Raw genomic sequence first — 25,409 nt, forward strand, 5'->3', positions numbered from 1 at the left:
TGCCACCTCTAGGCTGTTCCTGCCGGCCAGCAACATCGCGGTTACACGAGGTTTTTCTGCACCAACAATCTGGTGCTGGGTCTCCAGCATTCCAGAATGGACACAAAGCCCAAGATCCAGGTCAGATGAAGGGCAGGGACCAACGAAGTGACAGCATTGGACAGACCAGGCCCCACTGCAAGACACCCAGATATGACTGTCACCATCAGACACCACATTGACCCCTGCCACCAAAGGCCACGTTCCGAGCAAATTCTAAGCCCTCCGGTCTTTGCATGACTCACTTGAGATTCGCAGTCCTGGGCTAGAGCATCCACTTGGCTGGGCCCAGGTTATGGGCCCCTGTCCGACCTGCCAGGGCCGCAGAGGGGGGGTCTGTGGTCCCCTTCAGCTTCAGTAGTGGGTGATGGGGGCCTCCCACGGTGGGGTCTTCCCCCTAATGGAAAGAGGGTTTGGAGGCAGGGCAGCCGAAAAACGATGAAAGTCCACTCAGTAAGGAAGCCTGGTGGTTATGATGGAATACAGAAGCTGAGAGGAGGTGTTGCCGTCTTTATTAAAACCAAACCGAAGAGGAAGGTGGCTGGACCTTTCAACCCTGGCCAGACCCAAAGCCCCTTGAGATCACCCACCAGCTTCTGCTGCCACCACCTCAGGGGCCCCTGTGGGACACTGGTCCATCTTTTACCCTCTGGCCAAGGGCAGATGGGACACTTTGCCCTTCCCTTTACGGGCCAGTGTAGAGTACAAACCAGGTGTAGACATTCAAACAAGATGTCATTAATGGCCTGGGGAGAACAAAGAGGAAAGAAACATGAACATCTAGGGGCGTCTGGGTGGCTCAGTCGGTTAATCATCTGTCTTTGGCTCAGGTCATGATCCCAGGATCCTGGGATGGAGCCCCGCATCGGACTCCCTGCTCAGCGGGGAGCCTGCTTCTCCCTCTCCTTCTGCTGCTCCCCCTGCTTGTGCTCTCTCACTCTCCCCCTGTCAAATAAATAAATAAATAAAATCTTAAAAATAAATAAAATAAATTAAATTAAAAAAAAAAGAAACATGGACATCCATTCACTGATTCCACATCCATTTATTTGGCACCAGCCAGGTACCAATATAGCAGAGAATGAGGTCCCTACCCCATGGGGCTTACAATCTAGTGGGGAAGACAGTCAAACCAGTAACACATAAGTAGACGAGGCCACTGTGGGGCCTGAAACACAAGAAGGACGGAACGGAGGGGAACTGGGGAGCCCTTCAGAGGGAGAGGTCAGGGGAACCTCTTCAAGCTGCGGCTGGGAGGATGAGCCGCCAGATGAGCAGAGATTGGCGGCAGTCGTGGGCTCCAAGTCCTTGAGGCAGGAACAAACTTCCAGAACAGGAGTCGGGGCCAGTGTAGCTGGAGTATATAAGAAGTCAGGTGGGAGGAGGAGATGAGGTAAAACTCAGCTAGATAAAGAATTGGCATTTTATTCCAGTCAATGGGAAGCCACTGAGGACTGTTTCTTTTGTTTGTTTGTTTTGTTTTTTAAGATTTATTTATTTATTTGAGAGAGAGAGAGTGGAACGTGGCGCAGAGGGAAAGCATCTTCAAGCAGACTCCCCACAGAGCGCGGGGCTTGATCTCCAGACCCAAGAGATCACGACCTGAGCTGAGACCAAGAGTCAGACACTTAACTGACTGAGGCACCCAGCCGCCCCGGGGCTGTTTTTTCTTTCTTTCTCTTTTTTTCTTTCTTTTTTCTTTCTTTCTTTCTTTCTTTCTTTCTTTCTTTCTTTCTTTCTTTCTTTCTTTCTTTCTTTCTTTTCTCTCTTTCTCTCTTTCTCTCTCTCTCTCTTTCTTTCAAAAAAAGAAAAAAAATTTTTAAAGATCTTATCTATTTATTTGAGAGATAGAGCACAAGTAGGCAGAGCAGCAGGCAGAGGGAGACGGAGAAGCAGGCTCTCCGCTGAGCAGGGAGCCTGACACGGGGCTCCATCCCAGGACCCCAGGATCACGACCCAAGCCGAAGGCAGCCACTTAACCGACTGAGCCACCCAGGTGCCCCCCCCCTTTTTTTTTAAATAAGAGGAGGGACTTGTTCTCAAGCATAAATCAGGAAGAAAGAGGAGATGCGCCTAGGGAGGTGCACGGATTCAGTAGTGGTAAGGTGAGGGCTTCCCCCCCGCTCGGCTCCTGTCTCCTCAGTGACATAATGCTAGCTCATCACTGGGAAGGGGGAGGGGGATAGTGGCAGGACGCGTGTCCATTAGGCCACGTCAGGTTTCCAGTGTCCCGGATGGAGTCATGATCCAGCCCTAAGGAAGCCCTAACCCTAATCCGTCCTAGAGCTCCCAGGCACCTCCTAGCGGCTTCCCCAGGGAGATGGAGGAACTTCCTTGACCGGTCCCTCCCCTGTCACTGAAAATAGGCCAATGGCAGCAACCGAAGCCTCAATCACCACAAGCCCAATATCAACTACGGCCACCATTGTACTCACCGTCACCTTCACAAGGACAGGCTAGGAAACCCTGACCCTGTGAGTTAACAGGACCCTGTAAGCCAGCTTCCTGGGACCTGTGGAAGGCACAGTCCCGGGACAGAGCCAGTGCTATGCTGGACTTGGCTCTTCCTGTCTTGCGAGAGCCGATTCTGTGAATCTCTTCCCAGTTCTGCATGCAGTATCATCATATGGGCTGCCTGACATCAAGCCCAGTGGAGGATTTTCAGTAGCCAGCATACCCCTAGACAGAGCCCTGAGGATAGTGAGAGATGCTGACCCCAATGCTTGCCCATGTAAACTCCAGAGCCTGGAGCAGGGTCAGTGGGAGGAGGCAGCCAACCACGTCCATAGAGTCTGGAGGGCAGGCTGTCTGGTCGGGGGGGCGGGGGTGGAGATAGGAGGTCACGTGCCCCCAATACATCCCTGAGAGGGGACCAGAGACCCTGGGCATTAGCTCTGGGACATCGCCTTCACCAGAGCCTCTGCTCCAGCCCAGGAACCTAAAGGCCTGAGGGCTCCCAGCCAGGCTGCCTGACTCACCATCCTAGAGTCAGAATCCTGGGCTGGGTCTGTCCTTGAAGGGCTGCTTCTTCCTGTTCCCTGATCTCAGGATGAGCCCTGACCCTGGTCACAAACTGGGCCTGGGCCCGGTAACAAAGATCTCCACCCAGGCCCAGACAGAGCCCCACCCTGTGTTCTGGGCTGGGCTCGGATCGGCCGTAGAAAACACTCTCACCTCCATCTGCACACAGGCCCTGGCTCAGCCCTAGAATCAGGGGCCCCTGAGCCCAAAGGGGAGCAGGCCTGGAGAAGGGTTGGCTCAGCACCGGTCACTTCTGCAGTCCTCCTGCTTGGGGAAGCAAACTGCGAAAAACAAAACAAAATTAAAACTCACCACCAGCTCCTTCTTGCTTTAGTGACACATCTTTGTCTTAGGAAATAAGGCCTGGAGGGAAAGCACATTTTCTAAGCCCTAACCCCTCCCCACTCCTGCCAGGCTCCCTCTTTGATTTGGAGGATTCTTGCTCTAAACCGTCCCTCCCCACTGTCCCCAGAATACAGGGCTCCCTGTTGCCAAGAAGAGAGGGAGCTGTGAAAGTCCCGGGACCTCCATCTGAGAGGCTCAGGGGGTGGAGGACAGGATCCTATCTGGCTTATGGACTTGGGCAAGACTCTTCTCCTCTCCAGATCTCAGTTTTCCCATAGGTACAGTGAGAGATTTAGCTCTCTAGCGCTACTATCCAAAGTTAGGGAGCCTGATGGAAATTTAGGGTCCCATGTTCAAACATTGGAAGGGTTGTATTTTCTGGATAATTCAGACCCAGGAGACCCAGGAAACTCTTCCTAAAACATGTACAGGATACTGGGTCCAAGTCCTGGCATATCCTTTTAGCTCTGGTACCTTGTGCCAGTGACTTGGCTTCTTTGGGCCTCAGTTTTCTCATCTGTCAAATGGCAATAACACCAAGTTTGTGAGGATCAAATGAGATGGCGGCAAGAAAAGTGCTCTGTAAGCTGTAGAGTCAGTCCTCCCGGGAGAGAGGGGCACTTCCTATTGCTGTTGGTATGGGTTAATGTTTTGCCTTCCAGCAGAGCCCAGAAAGTGGATCAGTCTGGCCGAGCTTTCAAGTGCGAGACCTCCTCCAAGTCTCCCCAGGACCCACTACGCCAGCCCTGCCCAGAACCAGCATGAACCCAGCGTAAGTCTGCTACCTGGCCTCCCCACTTCAGGACTAGACACATTTTCCTCACTGGCCCCAACGGATAGCAGGCTTTAGAGCTGGACCAGCCTTGGCAATCCTCAGATCCCATAGCTTTAGTTATTTATTTTTAAGATTTTATTTATTTATTTGTCAGAGAGAGAGAGAGAGAGATTGATTTATTTGAGAGAAAGAGAGAGCACGACAGAGAGAGAGCACGAGCGGGGGGAGGGGCAGAGGGAGAAGCAGGATCCTCGCTGAGCAGGAAGCCAGACTCAGGGCTCGATCCCAGGACCCTGGGATCATGACCTGAGCTGAAGGCAGACGCTGAACTGACTGAGCCACCCAGGCGTCCCCCCATCGCTTTATAGTGGCCCAGACAGGAAAGGGGCTGCCCAGGAGGCCCACAGCATGTTAGTGGCAAAGCGGGGCTCAAACCCAGGCCTCTCTGTCCTATAAGACTCTTTCTTCTAATCCCGGTCCCCAGAACAGTGTCCCCTGGAATCCTCAGGCAGCAATAGTCTTGCAGGTGCCCCAAGTCAGCAGGCCCTGGCCAGGCTGGGGACTCTGGGAGGGTGGGGCTGTCCAGGGCATCCCTCCACAGCCTTCACGCTTTGCTGGGCTCCTGCCTCCTCCAGAAAGCCTTCCCTGATTGGCCCAGAAAGCCGAAAGTGAGTTTCCTCCCACGCCCCTCCTTTGACAGAAAACCCGCTTAAAGATGAACGGTGTCTGTCTGTCTGTCTGTCTGTCTGCCTGTCTGCTAGCCCCTACATGGAGTTTCTTCGGGGTAGACAAGAGCTGGATTCATCTGGGCTCCCCACTACAGGAGCCTAGCCTAAACGGAGGGCAAAGGGAAAAAGAGGAGAAGCAAGTGATCAGTGCCCTGGGATTGAGGGATCCCAGCGGAGGCAGGGAAGAGGGTGGGACTGGCGGGACTGGGGGCACGGAAGCCCCGCCCCCTTGAACGTCAATTCCCGGGGCCTCCCTCCCTCCCCCGCGGCCCATTCCCCAGGGCGGGCTCCTCCTGTGGGAACTGCTGTCTCGGCAGCGGGCACCCGGCCACCAGGCTGCCAGGAATGAGGCTGGGCAGCGGGCGGGGCGGGCCTGGACAGGGCTGCCCCTTGCTCAGGCCCGGGGAGGGGGCGGCTCTGGGCGGAGGCAGACGGGGAGGGCCTCTGCGTGGGCCCAGGGAGCTGGAAGCATCCTTCTCCTGCCAAGAAGCAGCAGCCGGACAACACCTGGCCGCTGCTGGAGATGCGGACTCCCAGGTCCTTCCCCAGACCTGCTGATTCAGAATCTGCATTTGAACAAGATCCCAGGTGACTCCTATGCACATTCCAATGTGAGAAGTCCTGTTCTAACAAGAGTCTGCCTTTATATTTACAGGTTAAAGAAAAGACATCTACAAACTTCCAGTTATAAAATAAATAAGTCACACAAGGGATGTAATGTACAGCATGGTGACTAGACTTAAGAATACTGTACTATATTTTTAAGAATTGCTAAGAGTAGATCTTAAAAGTTCTCACCACAAGATAAAAACATTGTAACTGTTTGGTGATAGATGTTAATTAGACTTGTTGGGGTGATCATTTTGCAATATACACAAATGTCATGTTGTACCTGAAACTTATATAATGTTATATGTCAATTATATCTCAATTTTTAAAAAAGACTTTATTTATTTGTCAGAGAGAGAGCGAGCGCAGGCGCACAAGACTGACTGAGCCCCCCAGGCATTCCTATATCTCAATTTTAAAAATTAAATCATGAGGGGTGCCTAGGTGGTTCAGTCAGTTAGGCGTCTGTCTTTGGCTCAGGTCATGACCCTGGGGACCTGGGATGGAGCCCCACATCGGGCTAGGGCTCCCTGCTTTGTGGGAAGCCTGTTTCTCCCTCTGCCCCCCCCCCACCACACACGCATGCACTCTCTCTTTCTCTCTCAAATAAATAAAATCTTTAAAAAATTAAATCATGAGAAAAAAGACATAGATTACCTTCCTTTTATTTCTCCTTTATGTTTCAGATAGGGCATTATCTTGTTTTTTTTTCCAAATTAGGAATGTGTAAATAGGATATATTACCTATGAATTGTATTCCATTACAGGAAAGAGGTACTCTAGAATATTTGTTATAAAATGGAGTGTGGAGTCTGCTGGGGCTAGAAAACCACTGATGAGAACCCACTCCTGTTTTCAGTCAGCAACCTCAGCCCTGAGGAGACGGAAATGGGGGCGAGCAGCCCTTGAACCTGAGGAGCTTCTACTCTAGCAGGGGAGAAGAGACAGACTCATATCACTACCTTCCTGAGCCTCAGTTTCCTCACCCATGAAATGGGCGTAATTAATCATCAATCATTGCCACTTCTGACAGACTCCAACCAGCTTGGGGACAGGGAGAGGCTTTGTGAGCAGCCTTGAACCCGAGGGAAGTGAGGTCCCAGAGTGCCCTGCTCGCAGCTCTGCCTTCTGGTGCCTCTTTCTGCCCTTCAGGATCCAGCCCCCAGCCCTCTGGTCCTCCCCCTAGAGCCTCGTCTTCCTCTATGGTCTTACCCTTCTCCCTTCCCCTTGACCTTCTCAAAAAAACACCTGTCCGAAACTTGCTCCCATTTAGCAAATTAGCGCTGTTTCCGGGAGGAGCAAACATTCACTGAGTGCTGGCTACAGGCCAGGTAGCACTCATACACTGGGTCTTTTATGTCCAAGTTCTAACTCAAGCTTTTGGCTCCCATTACAGCAGGCTTCCTCGGCTGGAAAACAGGAACCAATTTTCAGTGACCTTGGGGAGGACTCAGGTTCAAGTCCCGCCTCAGAGATCTGGCTGTGGCAACACTGCACCACTCCCTGCATTCTAGAAGAGTGCTCCCTCCTCCTTTCCTCAAGCACCCCTTCACTTCTTCCATGACTATTTACTGAGCACCAAATAACTGGCAACTACAGTTCCAGGAGCTGGGGTACATAGAAAACAAAAACAGGCAAAATCTCTGCCCTCCTGGAGCTTCTTCTGTTCCAACAGAGAAAAGGGCAATAAATAAATAAACGCACATGGGGCGCCTGGGTGGCTCAGCTGGTTAAGCATCTGCCTTTGGCTCAAGTCATGATCTCAGGGTCCTGGGATCAAGCCCCACATCCAGCTCCCCGCTCAGTGGGGAGTCTGCTCTCCCTCTCCCTCTGCCCTTCCTCCCTGCTTGTGCCCTCTATCTCTCTCTCTGTGTCTCAAATAAATAAATAAAATCTTTAAAAAATAAATAAATAAACACACAGCCTGATGTATAGATGGTGTTGGGTGCTATGGAAACAATAAAGCAGAGAATAGGATAGCTGAGGTGGAAGGTCTCCATGCTCATTGCTTAGTGAGCGAGGCCTCAGTGAGAAAAAGAACCTGGAGGAACCAGGGAGAAGCCAGGTGGCTCTCAAGAGTGAGTGGGGCAATAGACAGATGAATGGATAAAGAAGATGTGGTATATATGTACAATGGAATATTATGCAGCCATCAAAAGGAATGAAATCTTGCCATTTGCAACGATGTGGATAGAACTGGAGAGTGTTATGCTGAGCGAAATAAGTCAATCAGAGAAAGACATGTATCATATGACCTCACTGATATGAGGAATTCTTAATCTCAGGAAACAAACTGAGGGTTGCTGGAGTGGTGGGGGTGGGAGAGTTGGGGTGGCGGGGTGATAGACATTGGGGAGGGTATGTGCTATGGTGAGCGCTGTGAATTGTGCGAGACTGTTGAATCACAGATCTGTACCTCTGAAACAAATAATACATTATATGTTAAAGAAAAAAAAGAAGAAGAAGATAGCAGGAGGGGAAGAATGAAGGGGGGGAATCGGAGGGGGAGATGAACCATGAGAGACGATGGACTCTGAAAAACAAACTGAGGGTTCTAGAGGGGAGGGGCATGGGAGGATGGGTTAGCCTGGTGATGGGTATTAAAGAGGGCACGTTCTGCATGGAACACTGGGTGTTATACGCAAATAATGAATCATGGAACAATACATCAAAAACTAATGATGTAATGTATGGTGATTAACATAACATAATAATAAAAAATTTTAAAAAAGTGAGTGAGTGGGGCAGATGATAGAGCAATCGCAAAGGCCCTGAGGTAGGACAGGCGCATCCAGGAGGCCAGTGCGCCTGCAACAGAGGAGTGAGGGGAGAGGAGGAGACAAGGCTGGGGGTATCCTGCAGAGCGTTGTGATTGGAAGGACTATGGCCTTCTTCCAAGTGAGATGGAGGCATTAAGATTTAAAAAAGAAATAAAAGGATCCCTCAGACTGCTGGGCTGCAAACAGACTGCAGGAGACAAGTGCAGTTGCAGGGGGCCAGTAGGGAGGCGCCAGTGACCCAGCAGAGGGGCAAGCCGTGGGGTGGCAGGGAGTTGCGGTCCGTGGTGAGATGGGACGGATTCTGTTTGTACTCTGAAGGTAAAGCCGACAGGCTCGCTGACAAACTTGACGTGGGATGTGAGAGAAAAAGGAGTAAAAAAATGGCTTCAGATTTTCAGCCCAAGCACTGGAAGTCTCCATGTGCTGCAAGGGGAGCAATTCAGGTTAAGAATTTAGCTCTGGACGTATGAGGTTTGAGAAGACGATAAATATACAAGTACAGACGGTCCCCAACTTACGATGGGTTAACTTACGATTTTTTTGACTTTACAATGGTATGAAAGTGATACACATTCCGTAGTAACCACACTTCAGATTTTGAATTTGGATCTTTCCCCAGGTTTGAGATATGCGGTTAGATCCTGGATCCTCTCATGATTCTGGGCAGTGATCACAATGGGGAAACAAGCCATACACTTATTACCATCTTGCACCCCCACAACCATTCTGTTTTTCACTCTCAGTACAGTATTCAATACATTGCAGGAGATATTCAGCACGTTATTATAAAATTAGCTTTGTGTGAGATGCTTTTGCCCAACTGTAGGCCAATATAAGCATTCTGAGTACATTTAAGGTCAGCTGGACTAAGCTATAGTGTCCAGTAAGTTAGATGTATTAAATGCATTTTCAGCTTACAATGGGTTTATCAGGATGGAACTCCATTGTAAGTCAAGGAAGATCCGTAGACATGTTGAGTACAAGTAATAAATGAGCCTGGAATTGGGGCGAGAGCTCTGGGCTGGAATAGGTAAAGCTGGGATTTGCCTGCACACAGATGGCATTTAAAGCTTGAAACTGAGGGGTGCCTGGGTGGCTCAGTTGGTAAAGCTTTGCCTTTGGCTCAAGTCATGATCCCAGAGTCCTGGGACCGAGTCCCACATCGGGCTCCCTGCTTAGCGGGAGGCCTGCTTCTCCCTCTCCCTCTGCCTGTCACTCCCCCTGTTGTGCTCTCTCTCTCTTTCTCTCTGTCAAATAAATAAAATCTTTTAAAAATAAATAAATAGGGGCGCCTGGGTGGCTCAGTTGGTTAAGCGACTGCCTTCAGCTCAGGTCATGATCCTGGAGTCCCGGGATCAAGTCCCGCATCGGGCTCCCTGCTCAGCGGGGAGTCTGCTTCTCCCTCTGACCCTCCCCCCTTCTCATGCTCTCTCTCTATCTCATTCTCTCTCAAATAAATAAATAAAATCTTTAAAAAAATTTTTTTTAATTAAAAAATAAAAATAAATAAATAAATAAATCTTGAAACTGAATGAAATCAGCAAGGGAGTGAGTATAGACAGAAAAGACAAGAGGACCAGGGAGTGAGTCCTGGGCATTTCACTGCTTAGCAGATGAGGGAATGAGGAGACAACAAAACAGCAGTCAATGAAATAGAAAAATCAGGGCGGGAGACTGTCTTAGATGCCAAGTGAAGAAAGTATTTCAAGGAGGAAGGAGTGATCAGCTGTGCCACAGGCAATCTATAGGTCTAGTAAAATATGGGGATTAAGAATTGACCATTAGAATGGAAGGAATTTTGTAAATCATATATCTGATAAAGAAAGGATTTATAGCTAGAATATATAAAGAACTCTTAAAATTCAACAATAGGGGCGCCTGGGTGGCTCAGTCGTTAAGCGTCTGCCTTCGGCTCAGGTCATGATCCCAGGGTCCTGGGATCGAGTCCCACATCAGGCTCCCTGCCCGGCAGGAAGCCTGTTTCTCTCTCTCCCACTCCCCCTGCTTGTGTTCCTGCTCTCGCTATCTCTGTCTCTGTCAAATAAATAAATAAAAAATCTTTAAAAAAAAAAAAATTCGGGCGCCTGGGTGGCTCAGTTGTTAAGCAACTGCCTTCGGCTCAGGTCATGGTCCCAGGGTCCTGGGATCGAGTCCCATATCAGGCTCTCTGCTCCGCGGGAAGCCTGCTTCTCCCTCTCCCACTTCCCCTTGCTTGTGTTCCCTCTCTCGCTGTGTCTCTCTCTGTCAAATAAATAAATAAAATCTTTAAAAAAAAAAAAAAATTCAACAATAATGTTAAAAATAACGTAATTACAAAAAAATTCAACAATAATGTTTAAAATAACGTAATTAGGGGCGCCTGGGTGGCTCAGTCGTTAAGTGTCTGCCTTCGGCTCAGGTCGTGATCTCAGGGTCCTGGGATCGAGCCCCGCATCAGGCTCCCTGCTCGGCGGGAAGCCTGCTTCTCCCTCTCCTGCTCCCCCTGCTTGTGTTCCCTCTCTCGCTGTGTCTCTCTCTGTCAAATAAATAAATAAAATCTTAAAAATAAAATAACGTAATTACAAAAATAACGTAATTAAAAATAACGTAATTACAATAAAAGTAACGTAATTACAAAATGGGCAAAGGATTTGACATCTCCAAAGACAGAGATGGCCAGTAAACACATGAGAAGATATTCAGCATTATTAGCCATCAGAGAAATCCAAATAAAGACCACAATGATATGCCAATACCACCTCATACCCACTAAGATGGAAATAATTAAAAAAAACAAAACAAGGGGCGCCTGGGTGGCTCAGTCACTAAGCATCTGCCTTCGGCTCAGGTCATGATCTCAGGGTCCTGGGATCGAGCCCCGCATCGGGCTCCCTGCTCAGCGGGAAGCCTGCTTCTCCCTCTCCCACTCCCCCTGCTTGTGTTCCCTCTCTCGCTGTCTCTCTCTCTGTCAAAAAATAAATAAAATCTTTAAAAAACAAAAACAAAACAAAACAAGTGTTGGCCACGATGGGGAAAGACTGGAACACTCGTACATTGCTGGTGAGAATGGAAAAGGGTGCAGCCGCTGTGGAAAACAATCTGGCAGCTCCTCAAACTGCTAAACATCAAATGACCTTATGACCAGCAATTCCACTCCCAGGAATATACCCAAGAGAAATGAAAGCCTATGTCCACGCAAAAACTTGCCAACACCAACAGTGAACCCTAACTATGGGCTTTGGGTGATTATGACGTGTCAGTGTAAGTTCATCAGTTATAACAAATGTACCGCTATGGTGGGGGATGTTGATCATGGGGGAGACTGTGCATGTGTGGGGGCAGAGAGTACATGGAAAATCTCTGTACCTTCCTCTCAATTTTGTTGTGAATTGAAAACCGCTCTAAAAATATTTTTAAAGAACTTGTACATGAATATTCATAACAGCATTCCTAATAGCTCAAAGTGGAAACAACCCAAATGTCTATCAACTGTTGGATAAATAAAATGTGGAATATCCATATATCCAAGGAATATCATTTGGCAATAAAGAAAAATGAAATACTAACGCTACAACATAGATGAACCTTGAAAACATTACGCTAAGTAAATGAAACCAGTCACAAAGGACCACCATTTATATGAAATGTCAAGAATGGGCGAATCTATATAGACACAAAAAGTCCATCAGTGGTTGCCTAGGGCTATGAGTTGCGGGGGCTCAAGGAAAATGGGGGGTGACTGCTAAAGGGTACAGGGTTTCTTTTCAGAGTAATAAAAATGTTATTTTAAAAATATTTTTTAAAGACTTTATTTATTTAGTTGAGAGAGAAAGAGCACACAGAGGGAGAGGGAGAAGCAGACTCAGGGAGCCTGACTCAGGGCTCAATCCCAGGACCCTAGGATCATGACCTGAGCCAAAGGCAGACACTTAACCGACTGAGCCACCCAGGCGGCCTGGGAGTAATAAAAATGTTCTAAAATTGATTATGGTACTGGCTGAGCAACTTTGTGAGTGTACAAAAAAAACACTGAATTGTATGCTTTATATGGGTTAAGTGTATGCTATCCAAATTATATCTCAGTAAAGCTGTTATTAAAAGACATTGATGATTGGACTTAGCAATGTGAAGGTCACAGGTGACCTTGACAAAGCAGTTTTGGTGCAGTGGTGGGGACAAAGCTTAACTGAAGTGTATTCAAGAACGAACAGAATAACTGAAGACAGCAAGCACAGACATTTTCAAAGAGTTTGCTATATAGAGAAATGGGAGGGAGATTTTTGTTTTGTTTTGTTGGGCTTTGTTGGGTTTTTTAAGATGCAAGAAATTATGTTTTCACAATACCAATTATTACTTCCAATTATGTTAACTGGAGTGATCCAGTAGAGAAGGGGAGATCGCCAGGGTGAAATCCTTGAGCAGGTGAGAGGCAGGCGGTCTGGTGTGTAAGTGCAGGGGTAGCCGCAGAGAGGAGCAAGCAGGGTTCACCCCCAAGGCAGCAGAAGGGAGGCTAAAAATGAGGCACAGACCCAGTGATTGGGTAGGTATTGAGAGTCTATGGAAATTCTCCTTTGATTGCTTCTATTTTCTCAGTGATGCAGGAAGCAAGGTCCTCCATGGAGAGGGGGCAGGGAAGGAGGTGTCCGGGGTTGAGGTGCAGGGGAGAGGTTTGGAATTGTGTCCAGGACCACAGCGGAGTGAAAGCGGCAGGTCATACAGTAGGATCTCCAGAGGGTTCTAAGGGCCCCCTGGAGAGGATGGAGGCCCTGACGTGATGTTCAAGTGAGACCTGTCAGTGGGGCTGTGTCCTTCTCCAGCGCCAATCAACTGTGGGGTACAAACGCACGGCTGGATTAACCAGGGTGTGGTTTTGCCAGGTGAGAGGAACAAGGGGTTGAGGGTGTGTGCAAGGCAGTAATTACAATGATGGTCCATGGCATCAAAGCTGGTTAAGGAGGCTAGAAACAGTGGGGAAAAGGTGGGAGGATCCATGGATTGAAGGACCTGGGGAGTCAGGACCCATTGCAGTTGAGGTTCTAGAGGTAGTGAGCAGGAAAGACAGGAGGTGGTGTTAGGAGGACGGGATACTTGCTATTGAAATTACGCAGGGTACTGACAAGGTCCAGGAGAGTGCCTTGGCCATGAGGGGCTGAGGCAGGGTGGAGGACAAGAACCACAGAAGAGTGGCTGGGGGAGAACCATCTTGATTTGGAGAACCAGAGGAGAGAACCATCTCTGTGCAATCGAACAAACCAAGTCATCCTCAGAGACAGGGCCCTGGGTGGGGCATGGGCCTGGGGTTCAGCAAGACCTGGGTGTGAAGCTCGTCCTTCCAACTGTGGGGCCCTGCATAAATTAGTTTGCTTCTCTGAGCCTTAGTTTCCTCTCATGCAAAGGGAGAAATCACTCCTTTGTCAAGACTGTGTTCTGTGGGCACCTGGGTGGCTCAGTCAGTTAAGGTCTGACTCTTGATTTCAGTTCAAAGCATGATCTCAGGGTTGTGAGACTGAACCCCTTCTGGGCTCTGTGCTCAATGGCTCAACGCAGTCTGCTTGAGATTCTCTCTCTCCCTCTCCCTCTGAATCTCCCCCTGCTCATGCTCTATAAATAAATAAATAAATAAATAAATAAATAAATAAATAAATAAAGTCTTTAAAAAAAAAAAAAAGGCGGGGTGCCCAGGTGACTCAATTGGTTAAGCGTCTGCCTTTGGCTCAGGTCATGATCTCAGGGTCCTGGGATGGAGCCCCATGTCAGGCTCTCTGCTCAGTGGGGAGTCTGCTTCTCCCTTTGCCTCTCCTTCCCTGCTGCTCATGCTCTTTCTCTCTCTCAAATAAATAAAATCTTCAAAAAAAATTGTGTTCTGAAAATTGAGTAAGAAACTGTATGGAAATTTCCTCGTGTGGTTCCAGACACAGGGTGTTCAGTAATGTGGGCTGATCCCAGAATGCTTTTTTTTTTTTAAGATTTTCTACTTATTTGAGAGAGAGAGCACGAGATGGGGGAAGGTCAGAGGGAGAGGGAGAAGCAGACTCCCTGCTGAGCAGGGAACCTGATGTGGGGCTCAAACCTGGGACTCCGGGATCACGACCTGAGCCTAAGGCAGATGCTTAACCAACTGAGCCACCCAGGTGCCCCTGATCCCAAAATGCTCTTGTCTGGAGTCCCAGAGCAGAAGAGGGGCCAATGTGGACACCAACACTCTTCGCAGGACCCCTTCTCCTTCCCATCACTTCAAATCACAGGTGAATGGAAAAACCTGACTCCTATTTCACTGCCATTTTACAGAATAGGAAACGGAGGCCCAGAAAGGGAAAGTGACTTACCCAAGTCACTACAACTCAGTTACCATAAAGAGTATGTTCCCCTTTAAAATCAGAGTCAGGATTAAGATGGGAAATACGCATGGGAGGGAAAAGGCTCATATATAACATTTGAATGCCAGATGGACTCTTCAGAAGGTACCCCGGCCATCGTTCCCCTCCATTCACTGGGACAATTAGAAGTTGGTCTTGGTGAAGGTAAAAACCGTCCTGAGTCTACCCCTGCTCTCTTGTCTTCCCTCTCCCCTCCCTACATTCCCAGATCCCCCACTCCTAGGGTAGTGATGTTCAGGTCCTGTGATTGGTCAAACTTTGGGCCGATTAGCTTTGGAATAGAAGTGTCAACAGAAGGGTGATTCACAGAGCATGAATTTGCTAATTGCTCTTCCTAGCCCAGACAGCAGGAAGGTGAGAGGAAAAGAGATCTCTAAGTGTCCTTTCTCAGAGAACCTGATTCAAGAGTGTGGGGCCGGCATAGCACCAGGCCATGCCCAGGGGGCCCTACCCCTGTGTAGTTCCAGCCCTAGCCAGTCTCCCAGACTCCCAGAAAGTCTGGCTTCCAGACTTCCAAACTTCCAGTTTCCCCCTATACAAAGTGAGAAGAGAGTGAACAAAATGATTGTCAAAGCCCCCCTCTCCCTCCAGCCCAGGCCTTCAGGGTTGTAGGGATGTGTGGCTGGCACCTTCTCTGCTGCTCTGGTTCTCTGGGGACAAGCACAGGCAGTTAGGGCAGAAGTGGATCCAGCAGGTGCAGCAGAAATGTCACCTCGTTGGGCAGGCTCTGTGATCACACCAACAATGGACATCAGTCTCTCCAGTTTTCTCTCTCACTCACTCACATATACACATGGTTGCTCTCTCTCCCATTCCCTGCTTTATTTTCTTCTTAGCACTATCTGAAATGTCTTATTTCTTTGTTTACTTAACTACTGTCTTTCTATACTAGAATGTCAGCTCTAGGGCAGGGACCTTGCCTATCACACCTCAGGGCCTAGCCCAGCACCTGGTACACAGTAGGTGCTTAGTTGGTTGATGAATGAATGAATGAATCATCTTGAGGGTGGTCCCAGGGCTGTGCCAAGCATGATACTGTGATCTGTGCCAACTCTTCCACGAGGAGCAGTTGGAAAATAGGGCTCTGGAGTCAGGAGATCTGGATTCAAGTCCCACCCTGCCAATTAGTGGTTGTACTACCATGTCACTTGACCTCTCCAAGCCCTGGTTTCTTCATCTGCAAATTGAGGATAATGATCCCACATCTTGAGCTGTATTTTTAGAAATTAGAGGTCCTGTGTGTAAAGTGACCTGGTACATAGTAGGTCCTCAGTAAATGTTAGTTTCCTTTCTTCTCCTTCCTCTGCTAGGGCCAAACTTCCTTTGCTGAACCCAGAGGGTTTGGAGACTCTGGGTTCAGCAAAGGAGGTTTCCCATCTATTTCTTCTCTTTCAAAAGAAGGTAAAGCAAAACAGCAAGCAACTTCACTGAGGACAGCACAAGGGACTTGCCCATAGTCACACAGCCAAGCAGCGGAGCTAGCTGCAGGTCCCCTTCCTGGGGGCCAGAGGAAGCCCCTGATCCCAGACAAAAGGCCAGCTTGCGCTGGCCTTCAGAAAGAGGAAGTGATTCCTCTAGTCTGAGAGTCAGGCTCCTGGGTTCTAGGTCCAGGTCTGTCGGAGACAAGCTGGTGACCCTGGAATGTAGTTTATCATCTGTAGGTCTTGGTTTCCTCTTCTGTACATTGGGATTATTACTCCTTGCCAGACCTGCCTTATAGAATGGGACACTATTAGAAGAATGATATTTAATCTAAGAGAAAATATTGTAGTGTTAAATCAAGCAGACTCAATTTCTGAAATTCTGCCATAGGTACATATATTTAAAATCAGAAGAGGGGCGCCTGGGTGGCTCAGTCATTAAGCGTCTGCCTTTGGCTCAGGTCATGATCTCAGGGTCCTGGGATGGAGCCCCGCATCGGACTCCCTGCTCAGCGGGAAGCCTGCTTCTCCCTCTCCCACTCCCCCTGCTTGTGTTCTCTCTCTCGCTGTGTCTCTCTCTGTCAAATAAATAAATAAAATCTTTTTTAAAAAATCAGAAGAAAAAGTGAATTCAAAAGTAATAATAAGCCTCGTCCCTCTAGGCTCTGTAAAGTGGGAAAGAAAAACATGTAAACATATTATTTCAACAGAATATATGAAAATGTTTTTGCCAACTATAAGTAATCAAATCAAAATTTAAAAAATATTATTGAACATCTTCTCTGAGGAAGCCAGGAAACTGGCTCAGAGCGGCTAGTGACTTGCCTGGGGGCACACAGGACCTGATAAAGCTGAGAAGCTGGCCGGAAAGACTTCCACCAGCTGTTTAGGAAGCCCCTACCAGAAGGGGCTGCAGAGGGGCCCAAGCCGCTGGGTCAGGAAAACCAACTCCCCATTTCCAGCTGCCCTCCATCCTCCAGCCCCGTAAAGGCCCTGGGTCTGCACAAATGTAATGGAAAGAGCATGCGCCACAGATTCTATGGCCCGGGTTCAGCACCGGGGCCCCAACTCATTTGCTGTGTAACCTTGAGGGAGTCACGCCCCCTCTCTGAACAGTGTCCCCTCCCCTCAAGAGGAACGTTAACGCTGGCGAGGCTGTGGTTGACAAGGGCCAATCAAGAGGGCGTTAAATAGTATCTAGCTCGGTATACACAGAGTTTGTTACCTTTCCTCGATTCTGGAAGAGCAGGAGGAGCGCTGTGTGGAGTTTGAACCAGCGGCGCAGTCTCTCTGGGCTTCTGAAAATAGCGGATGACCAGGACCAGGCCAGGCGACTTCCAAATTTCTTCCAGCGCCAAAAGGAACCCTGGAACTTCTTCGTGGTCCAACTCCGCTACAAACTCCACAGGTCACTTCCCTCCCGCGTGCCCCTGGAGGGCGCAGTCCCTTTAAGTCTAGGCCTGCGTCCGCCCGGGCCAATCACTGAGAACAGAAGTTCTTTAAGGACCAAAGGAGGGAATTCAGGGGGCGCAGGAGGGCGGGGCAGGGGCGTGCCAGCCAGCCAATCGGAATCTCCCTGGCGACTAGTGCCTCACGTGCAAAGCTCTGCTGACCAATGGCAGGGGCGTCGAGAGGCGGGGCGCTCCCACTGTGTGACAGCTGTCTGGACCAATGGGCATGTCGCCCGCGGCCTATAAGAGTCCGCTGGGCCCTGGGCTACAGGCTCTAGGGTCGGTTGGTCGTCGCCGTCGGAGGTGTGCCCTGAGTTTGCCTCGCCGTCGCTGCCACCCGGTCCCTGCAGCCGCGCCTCTCGCCTTGGCCCCGGCCCAGCCGCTCTCCCTGCCCCTCTCCCCTTAGCCAACCCCCCGGTTTCTGCCGTCGGGGCCCCGGGGCCGGGCTGATGATGCTGTCGGAGAGTGGAGCTGAGAGCCCGGACCAGGCAGCTGCGCAGGTGGGAACGGCCGCGGCCTCGGCGGTGGCCACGGCCGCCCCGGCAGGCGGCGGCCCCGACCCGGAGGCCTCATCGGCCTCCCTCGGACGGCACCTGAGTGGGCTAGGCTGGCCACAGGTGAAGCGACTGGACGCGCTCCTGAGCGAACCGATTCCCATTCACGGGCGCGGCAACTTCCCCACTCTGAGCGTGCAGCCCCGGCAGATTGTGCAGGTGAGCGGGCCCTGGGAGGGGAGAGGGGGTTATGGGGTCTCCAGCCTGCCTGAGGTTCTTGTGCTCGGAGGAACCCAGAGTCTGTTCGATTCTCTGGACTGGTAGGGAAAATGAGGCTTAGAGAGGGACAGGGACTGGAACGAAATCGCACGAGCATGGATAGTAGACCATGCTCGCTCCCCACTTGGCTTTCCCTTCTGCCTCTGGAGAGCCCGATTCCTCTCGAACCATTCACCCTGGCCCTAGCTAGGAAATGGGAGGAGAATGGGGAGGGACTTGGCTGCGGTGGTGCGCGGGGTGGGGGGGCCGGAGAGAGAACAGCCCTGCCTGCTCAGACTAAAGATACCAGGCAGTCCTGGGTGGGTAGGTGTGCCCGTTTGGGTTCAAAATAGGGTTTTTTTCATCCCCAAATCTTCATCGTTGGGCCTAGCGCCCCCCACCCCCAAACACACACCCCTTCCCTCTCTCAAGGTTCTAGGGGCAGACTTTGTCCTGTGCTTCCACAGCCCTTGGCTCAAGAGACCCGTGGCTAAGTGGAAAAGCCAAGAAATCCCAATAAGGACTCGGTCCCTCTCAGCTGGGTTGTGGCAGGAGGAGATTAACTAAGCACCAAGCCAGACCTGGTGCCTGCATGCTGGAGGGCGACATCAGGTGTCCAGTTTAGGTGTTTCTCCCTTTCCCCAAAATTGGAAATGAAGGCTGGCCCTGGTGTCTCCTGAGGAGCAGGAAAAGAGAATTCTGGTAGCCCTCTCCCCTTCCTCAGACTCCCTTTTCCCTTTACCTAACTTTCAGCACCTCTCAAATTGCTCTTTCTTCTGTATAACGTAGGTGCTGGCATACTCTGAAATGCCAGAATGTAGTAATTATTGTACCCATTTTGTGGCTGGGGAAGCTGAGGCTCCAAAAGGGGCTGTGAGCTACCTAAGATTACCTAAAGAGGTGAAAATCAAACCGGGAGCATCATGAGTCTTCCTGGGAGCCACCTGCTGTAGGCTCAAGGTTTCCTGCCCCTTCCCCAGCTGTTAGACTCAACTTCTAAGTCTTAGGGAAGTCTTCTGATAGAAACCAGAAAATCCAGCCACAATTCCTGTGTATTCCGACCAGTAGATGGACTTTCTTTCTCGGGGAGTTATCCGCAGAAGCTAATGAAGCAGGCCACTCCCCTGCCTCCTTCTGTCTCAGTCTCCACCGAGGAGGAGGGGTGTCTGCTAAGGGATTACCTCGCCCTCCCTCCAAGGGAATGGGAGGGGGTGGGGGCAGATTCCCCAGGGCTGACTCACCCGAAGCCCCAGTGGTGCTCACTGAGGCATTCCTCGGCTGCCTGCTGTCATGGGGTAATTAGGAAACCAGTTGAGGCTTTCCTCCCCAGGACACTCAGGTCAGCCTTGCAGCCCCAACTGCTAGATCTCCAGGACTGTTGTCCCAGACACAGGGGAAGGAGGAGCCCAGTGTGGAAACTCCCCTCATCAGGCACAAAGGGTGCTCTGGAGGGGAAGTCCCTGCCCAGCTGCCTTTACTGGTGTCTGCTCTGTGTCAAGTCCTATTTGGGATACCAGAGCTATAGATGTGACTGGGACCCAGCGTCTCTGCCCTCAAGGTGCTCCCTGCCAGGTGGTGGAGACTGCAGGCCATTAGGAGCTGACTTTACAAGGCCATAACAGTACAGTGTTCTCCTGGATTCGGGTCAAAGATATCACAGAGCAGGGAGCAGCTGGCTGTGGTGGGGAGAGGCAGTGGAGACTTCAGAGCTAGCCTGGGAGGTCAGACATCCGGCTTCAGGGCCTGGACTATTGTCTGTTCCCTTTGCTGGGCCCAGTGTCCCCATCTTTTCCATGCTGATGGGTTGGACTCCTCTCCCACACCCTTTCAGGTTCCAGAATCCAAAGGGAACAGGTACCTTCACCTGGCCTGTACAATTGCATCCCCAGGGAAGAAAGTCCATCTCCTGGCGGGGATCTGCTGCTGGCAGCTTCACAAACTGTGGTGGGGGTGCTGGGTGTGTATGGGGCATGGATAGCAGTGCTTGGTGTGCATGGGGATGAGGGGCATCCATGCTGGCTATGTGCAGAGGTGGGGGGTGCCTGGGGGGGGTGGGTAGAGGGAGGTGCGTGTAGTGGAGGATGCTGGTTGTCCATGATTCAAGAATTAGAACCTTTCTTCCTCTGTACCCCCATAAGACTTTGCCTGCAGCAGCAATCTGAGCAGCTAGAGATGCTATTGTTGCTTGGACCTGAGCTAGAGGGACCCATTCTCCTGTAGGAGAGGTCCTACAGGAGAATGAGGTCCTACAGGAGGGTCCCCTGCCCATAGCTCTGGGAGGCCTGGTTCTAATTAAGTTCAGCCACTTCTTGGCTGTGTGACCTTGGATAAGTCCTTTGCCCTCTCTGGGCCCAGGGAATTGAATTAGACAATCTGATCTCTCTAGCTGCAGCCAGAGGGCATGCATCAGGCAGCTCCAGATTCGAGTTTTGTAAGCCTGCTGGCTGACAGCACCTACAGTCCCCCTGAAGGTCTCGGCAGTGGCCCAGGAAGAGAGCGATTCTGGGGAGGCCCTTGGCACAGAAGAAAGGAGGGTGCAGCCACTGCCCCCTGCATGGCTGGAAAGTCTGATTCAGGAGGCTCCAAGCTGCCCTGCAGTCTTTGGGTGTGGTGGTGTCTGGGGTCCCCTGCCAAGCCGGCTGCAGTCACACCTGGGAGAGACAACAGCTGCCGGCTGGCTGACACAGCCGGCCCCACGGCCTGACGCAGGCCACTTACCAAGAGCACTGCCACCTACCCAGCAGGCCCGGAGCCATGCCCTGGGGTGAGCAGCAGCCTGGGAGCCGGAGCTGGCACTGAGTGAGGCTCGGTCAGCTCTACCAGGACCTGGGGAGGGGGCTGGCCTGCTCTGCAAGTCTGGCAGGGTCCTTGGGACAAGGTCTTGCCTGCTTCTCTCCTTGGCCTACATGGGCACAGCTGCCCACTGCGAGGGTGTGGGTCAGAAGTCCCACAGGCCGGACTGTAGCCACTGGCCCCTTACCTCCAGCTTCCCCGTCTGTCTGGCCAAGGCATCTCCCAACCCCCACCTTCCCATTCCTAACTACCTTGACTCTGGGCTTCAGTGACTGGAGGGTCGCCCTCACTTTGAAGTTTTGAGAGGAGGGATTAGAACCCTAGTTTCTGGTCTCTGCTCCTTCTAAACCCTGGGATGGCAATGTGATGGGAAGAGAGTCAGCCACACCTGGATTTGAAGGCACCTCTACATGATCTCAAGCAGATGATGACACTCCTGTGAGCCTTGGTTTCCCCATCTATAACTTGGAGATCATAAAGAGCTGTCCCCCATCAGGGTGCTTGGCTCGCTCAGTCGATGGAGCATGCAACTTTTGATCTGAAGGTTGGGAGTTGGAGTTCCATGTGGGGTGTAGAGATTACTTAAAAATAAAATCTTTAAAAAGAGAAAACAAAAAAAAGATCTATTCCCCATAGATTCTGGTGAGAATGTCCAGATGTTCAATAGGTGCCTAACTGATATTCCCTCCCCGCCCCCCCAGCTCCTCCCCGCCATGTTCCTGATGGCCAGTTGCTTACCCCTGTAGCCATTACAATACCTTCCCCTAGTCTGGGTCCTCCTCCCGGAAGCCTTCCTGGAGGGAGCCGCCCGCCTCAGATTGCCCCACTGTGGCTTGCCTCCTCAGCACTTAAGTGCATTCTTTGCAGTAATTCCCTGAGAAGCGAGGAGGGCAGCCCAGCCCAGTGCTGGGCGCTGACTTGGCAGCAAGGCGGGGTTGCAGAATCACTCAGGGCAGGAATGCTGCCTGGTCACTTTCAGGATGGTGCCTGAAGTACGCTGGGTTGCTGAGAAAACTGGGCCCAGTTGTCTGGGCCCAGCTCCTTTCTTCTCCCCACATGGTCCTAGGCCCAGAGAGATGCCTCTGGCCAAAGGAACAGGTTCAAGATGACTGGTCAGTTTGCTGGTCATGTTCCCGTGTCAGCAGACAGGGTCTGCTGCATCTCTTCCCGCTTGGGTTGGGCACTGAGCACTTCCTGAGATGATCACCCACCTCCTGTCCCAAGAGCAGAAAGGGTCTGGGTTTTCACTGCCAGGCCCACCACTTCTTAATGCCCCCCCCCTCGAATCTCAGGGGTCTCACCACTGCAAACCTCAGTTTCCTCAGCTCTAAAACAAGTGCAACATTTGCTTCACAAGGTCCTTGTAAAGATGAATTAAGCTGAATATGTCCTAGTCAAAAGAGCACACATGGACTGGAGAATCTAACTGGCCTGGGTTCAGTCTCCACCTCGCTACTCTCTGACCTTGGACATGTTTCTTAACCTCTCTGCGCCTCTGGTCCCCCATCTGTAAATTGGGATAATAATGCCCAAATACAGGATTATTGTGAGGGTTAATGTAGCAGTGCATGTGAACTGCAATTACATTCCTAACACATCTGAGCAGTTAGCATGCCTGGCGCAAAATGAAGTGTTTTACTTGCAGTTTTAGAGAGGTAGAATAGCGTAGTGGGTAAGACCTGAACTCTCTGAGTTTAATTCACCAGCTGTGTGACCTTGGGGAAGTTGCTTGGCCCCTCTGGGCTTCTATTTCTCCATCTGTAAAATGGGAATAATAGTACCTACCTCATAGCGTAGGTAATTGTGAGCGTTTATATCCTAATGTATAAACTGCTTAGATCAGGACCTGGCATTTAGTAAATTCTATGTATGTGTTTGCTGTCATTTGTGCTGTTCTGTCCGAGTCTTTCCTCCAAACGAGCCATTCTCCAGATTAGGAAATCAAAGCTTTAGAGGGTTAAACGACTTTCCAAAGGCATGACAGCTGCGAAGTGGTCACCGTGGTTGATGTTGGTGTGATTATTACGTGGGAGCCCAGCCCCTGACCCCTCTCGGTCCTGCCGTGTCTTCCGCAGGTGGTCCGCAGCCGCCTGGAGGAGCGGGGACTACACGTGCTGGGCGTGCGGCTACACGGCTCGGCGGCCAGCCACGTGCTGCACCCTGAGAGTGGCCTGGGCTACAAGGACCTGGACCTGGTGTTCCGCGTGGACCTGCGCAGCGAGGCGTCCTTCCAGCTGACCAAGGAGGTGGTCCTGGCCTGCCTGCTGGACTTCCTGCCGGCCGGTGTGAACCGGGCCAAGATCACGCCCCTGACGCTCAAGGAGGCGTACGTGCAGAAGCTGGTGAAAGTGTGCACGGACACGGACCGCTGGAGCCTCATCTCGCTGTCCAACAAGAGTGGCAAGAATGTGGAGCTCAAGTTTGTGGACTCGGTCAGGCGCCAGTTTGAGTTCAGTGTAGACTCCTTCCAGATCATCCTGGACTCGCTGCTGCTCTTTGGCCAGTGCTCATCCACGCCCATGTCTGAGGCCTTCCACCCAACGGTCACCGGTGAGAGCTTGTACGGGGACTTTGCCGAGGCCCTGGACCACCTGCGGCACCGCGTCATCGCCACGCGCAGCCCCGAGGAGATCCGCGGTGGCGGCCTCCTCAAGTACTGCCACCTCCTGGTGCGGGGCTTCAGGCCGCGGCCCAGCACCGACGTGCGCGCCCTGCAACGGTACATGTGCTCCCGCTTCTTCATCGACTTCCCAGACCTGGTGGAGCAGCGGCGCACGCTGGAGCGCTACCTGGAGGCCCATTTCAGCGGGGCCGACTCGGCCCGCCGCTACGCCTGCCTGGTGACGCTGCACCGGGTGGTCAATGAGAGCACCGTGTGCCTCATGAGCCACGAGCGGCGCCAGACGCTGGACCTCATCGCCACGCTCGCGCTCCAGGCGCTGGCCGAGCAGGGCCCGGCTGCCGCGGCCGCCCTGGCCTGGCGCCCCCCAGGCCCCGACGGGGTCGTGCCTGCCACCGTCAGTTACTACGTGACTCCCATGCAGCCTCTGCTGGCTCGGGCCCACTCCTATCCCACCTGGCTGCCTTGTAACTGACTCAGACCCTGGCCGGAAGGTACTGGGCCTTCCCCGATGGAGTGGGGCCTCCATGAGTGTGCAGGGGGTGTGACCAGAGACAGGCAGCCTGTGCCGAGTGGCCCAGCGCTGCTGCAGGGTTGGGCCTTGGACTGAACAGACCAGACCCCGCCCATCCCCGAGTGAGCCCCCCCTCCCCCGGTATTGATAGACCTTTGGGTTATTGCACCCCACTTTTGGACCAGCATATGGTGGGGTGCAGGGGCCGTTTGTCTTGGGGGTCAGTGGCCTTCAGGAGACAAAGCTTGTTTGGGGTGGTAGCCTCAATGCTCATCATCTTAGGTTGATTTCTGTGGCCAAGAAAGGGTCTTTTTGGGTAAGGCCAGCCCACTGTGATCCTAGCAGCCTCGGAAGGCCTGCAGCCCACACGACGGCTAAAATATGGTATGTTATAGGAACTACTCACTCTGGGTTGGGCCAGACCCTTGACAGGGCCTGGCGATCCAACCTGACTAATCACTGGGAGGAGGGAAACTGAGGCAGGAGGCAGCTACCTGGGTTTTCAGAGGGATAGGTTTAGCCCAATTCCCAAACACCCCTACCCCAAGCTGTCCAGGTGTGTGGGTGAGCAGAAGCCAAGCTGCCGGGGGTGGGACACAGCCCGTGCCCCTTCTGGGGTGTTGCTCCCTTCCCCTGTGTTGTGAGGATCCCTCTGCCTAGGAGCTTGTTCTTCGAAGGGTGCTGGGCCCAAAGTGGCCACAGTCAAGTTCCCACCCCACTGACCTGGTTACAGGGTCTTCACTTGGAGGAAGGGAACCATGCCCAACCTCCCCTCCCATCCCTCTGGATTTGTCACCATTTTGCACTCTTAACACCTGCCAATAAAGATTGTCTACACTAAACCTAGCACCATGATTTCTCCTGGGGGAAGGACCGTCCATGGTTGTGGGGGCCCCAGCTGCCTCTCCCAGCCTGCGTCTGGCTTGCATTGTGGGGCAGGGACATTTGGGTGGCTTGGTGTCTGAATCCTGGGCTATGGCTGGGGAGTTGCCCCTCCTTCCCTCAACACCAGCCCCGGCTGGAGAACTGTGCCAGGAGCGCAGGTCTACACGTGGGACGTATACCTGCAAATTGCCTCAGCAAGTCTCTTGTTAAAGAGTAAATATTTCAGTATTTCCTACCTGAAGTCCTGATGACCCTGGGCTTAGCCTAACACTCCAGTGCTCAGGGCTGCTTGACCCCAGCTCTGCCCACCCAACCCCACT

At 51.6% G+C, this 25,409-nt stretch overlaps 1 protein-coding gene and 1 long non-coding RNA gene across 4 annotated transcripts; one reads left to right on the plus strand and one right to left on the minus strand.

Moving 5' to 3' along the window:
- Positions 1–1,064: 1,064 nt before the first annotated feature.
- Positions 1,065–20,268, minus strand: LOC118550981 (uncharacterized). Of its 3 annotated transcripts, none has more exons than XR_013448317.1 (4): positions 19,519–20,268; positions 17,300–17,556; positions 3,214–3,341; positions 1,065–1,393 (listed from the first exon to the last, which is right to left on the minus strand). It is a non-coding gene; the product is annotated as an uncharacterized LOC118550981 (long non-coding RNA). The 3 variants fall into 3 exon arrangements; XR_013448318.1 differs by lacking the exon at positions 19,519–20,268 and adding an exon at positions 8,831–8,956 and having other exon boundaries at positions 17,300–17,758; XR_004924828.2 differs by lacking the exon at positions 19,519–20,268 and having other exon boundaries at positions 17,300–17,758.
- Positions 17,802–25,046, plus strand: TENT5B (terminal nucleotidyltransferase 5B). The gene is made up of 2 exons (XM_036116453.2): positions 17,802–18,238; positions 23,146–25,046. Exons 1-2 carry the CDS (start codon positions 17,975–17,977, stop codon positions 24,163–24,165), a joined length of 1,284 nt encoding a protein of 427 aa, XP_035972346.1. The 5' UTR covers positions 17,802–17,974; the 3' UTR covers positions 24,166–25,046.
- The last annotated feature ends 363 nt before the right edge of the window (positions 25,047–25,409 follow it).

This window comes from Halichoerus grypus, chromosome 5, assembly GCF_964656455.1.
Source record: "Halichoerus grypus chromosome 5, mHalGry1.hap1.1, whole genome shotgun sequence".
NCBI classification, from domain to species: Eukaryota; Metazoa; Chordata; class Mammalia; order Carnivora; family Phocidae; genus Halichoerus; species Halichoerus grypus.

Bases quoted from the DNA above. Each gene is read 5' to 3' on its own strand.
- TENT5B (XM_036116453.2), top strand. From the start codon at position 17,975: ATGATGCTGTCGGAGAGTGGAGCTGAGAGCCCGGACCAGGCAGCTGCG. The intron at 18,239-23,145 runs GTGAGCGGGCCC...TGTCTTCCGCAG, and splicing joins AGCCCCGGCAGATTGTGCAG to GTGGTCCGCAGCCGCCTGGA.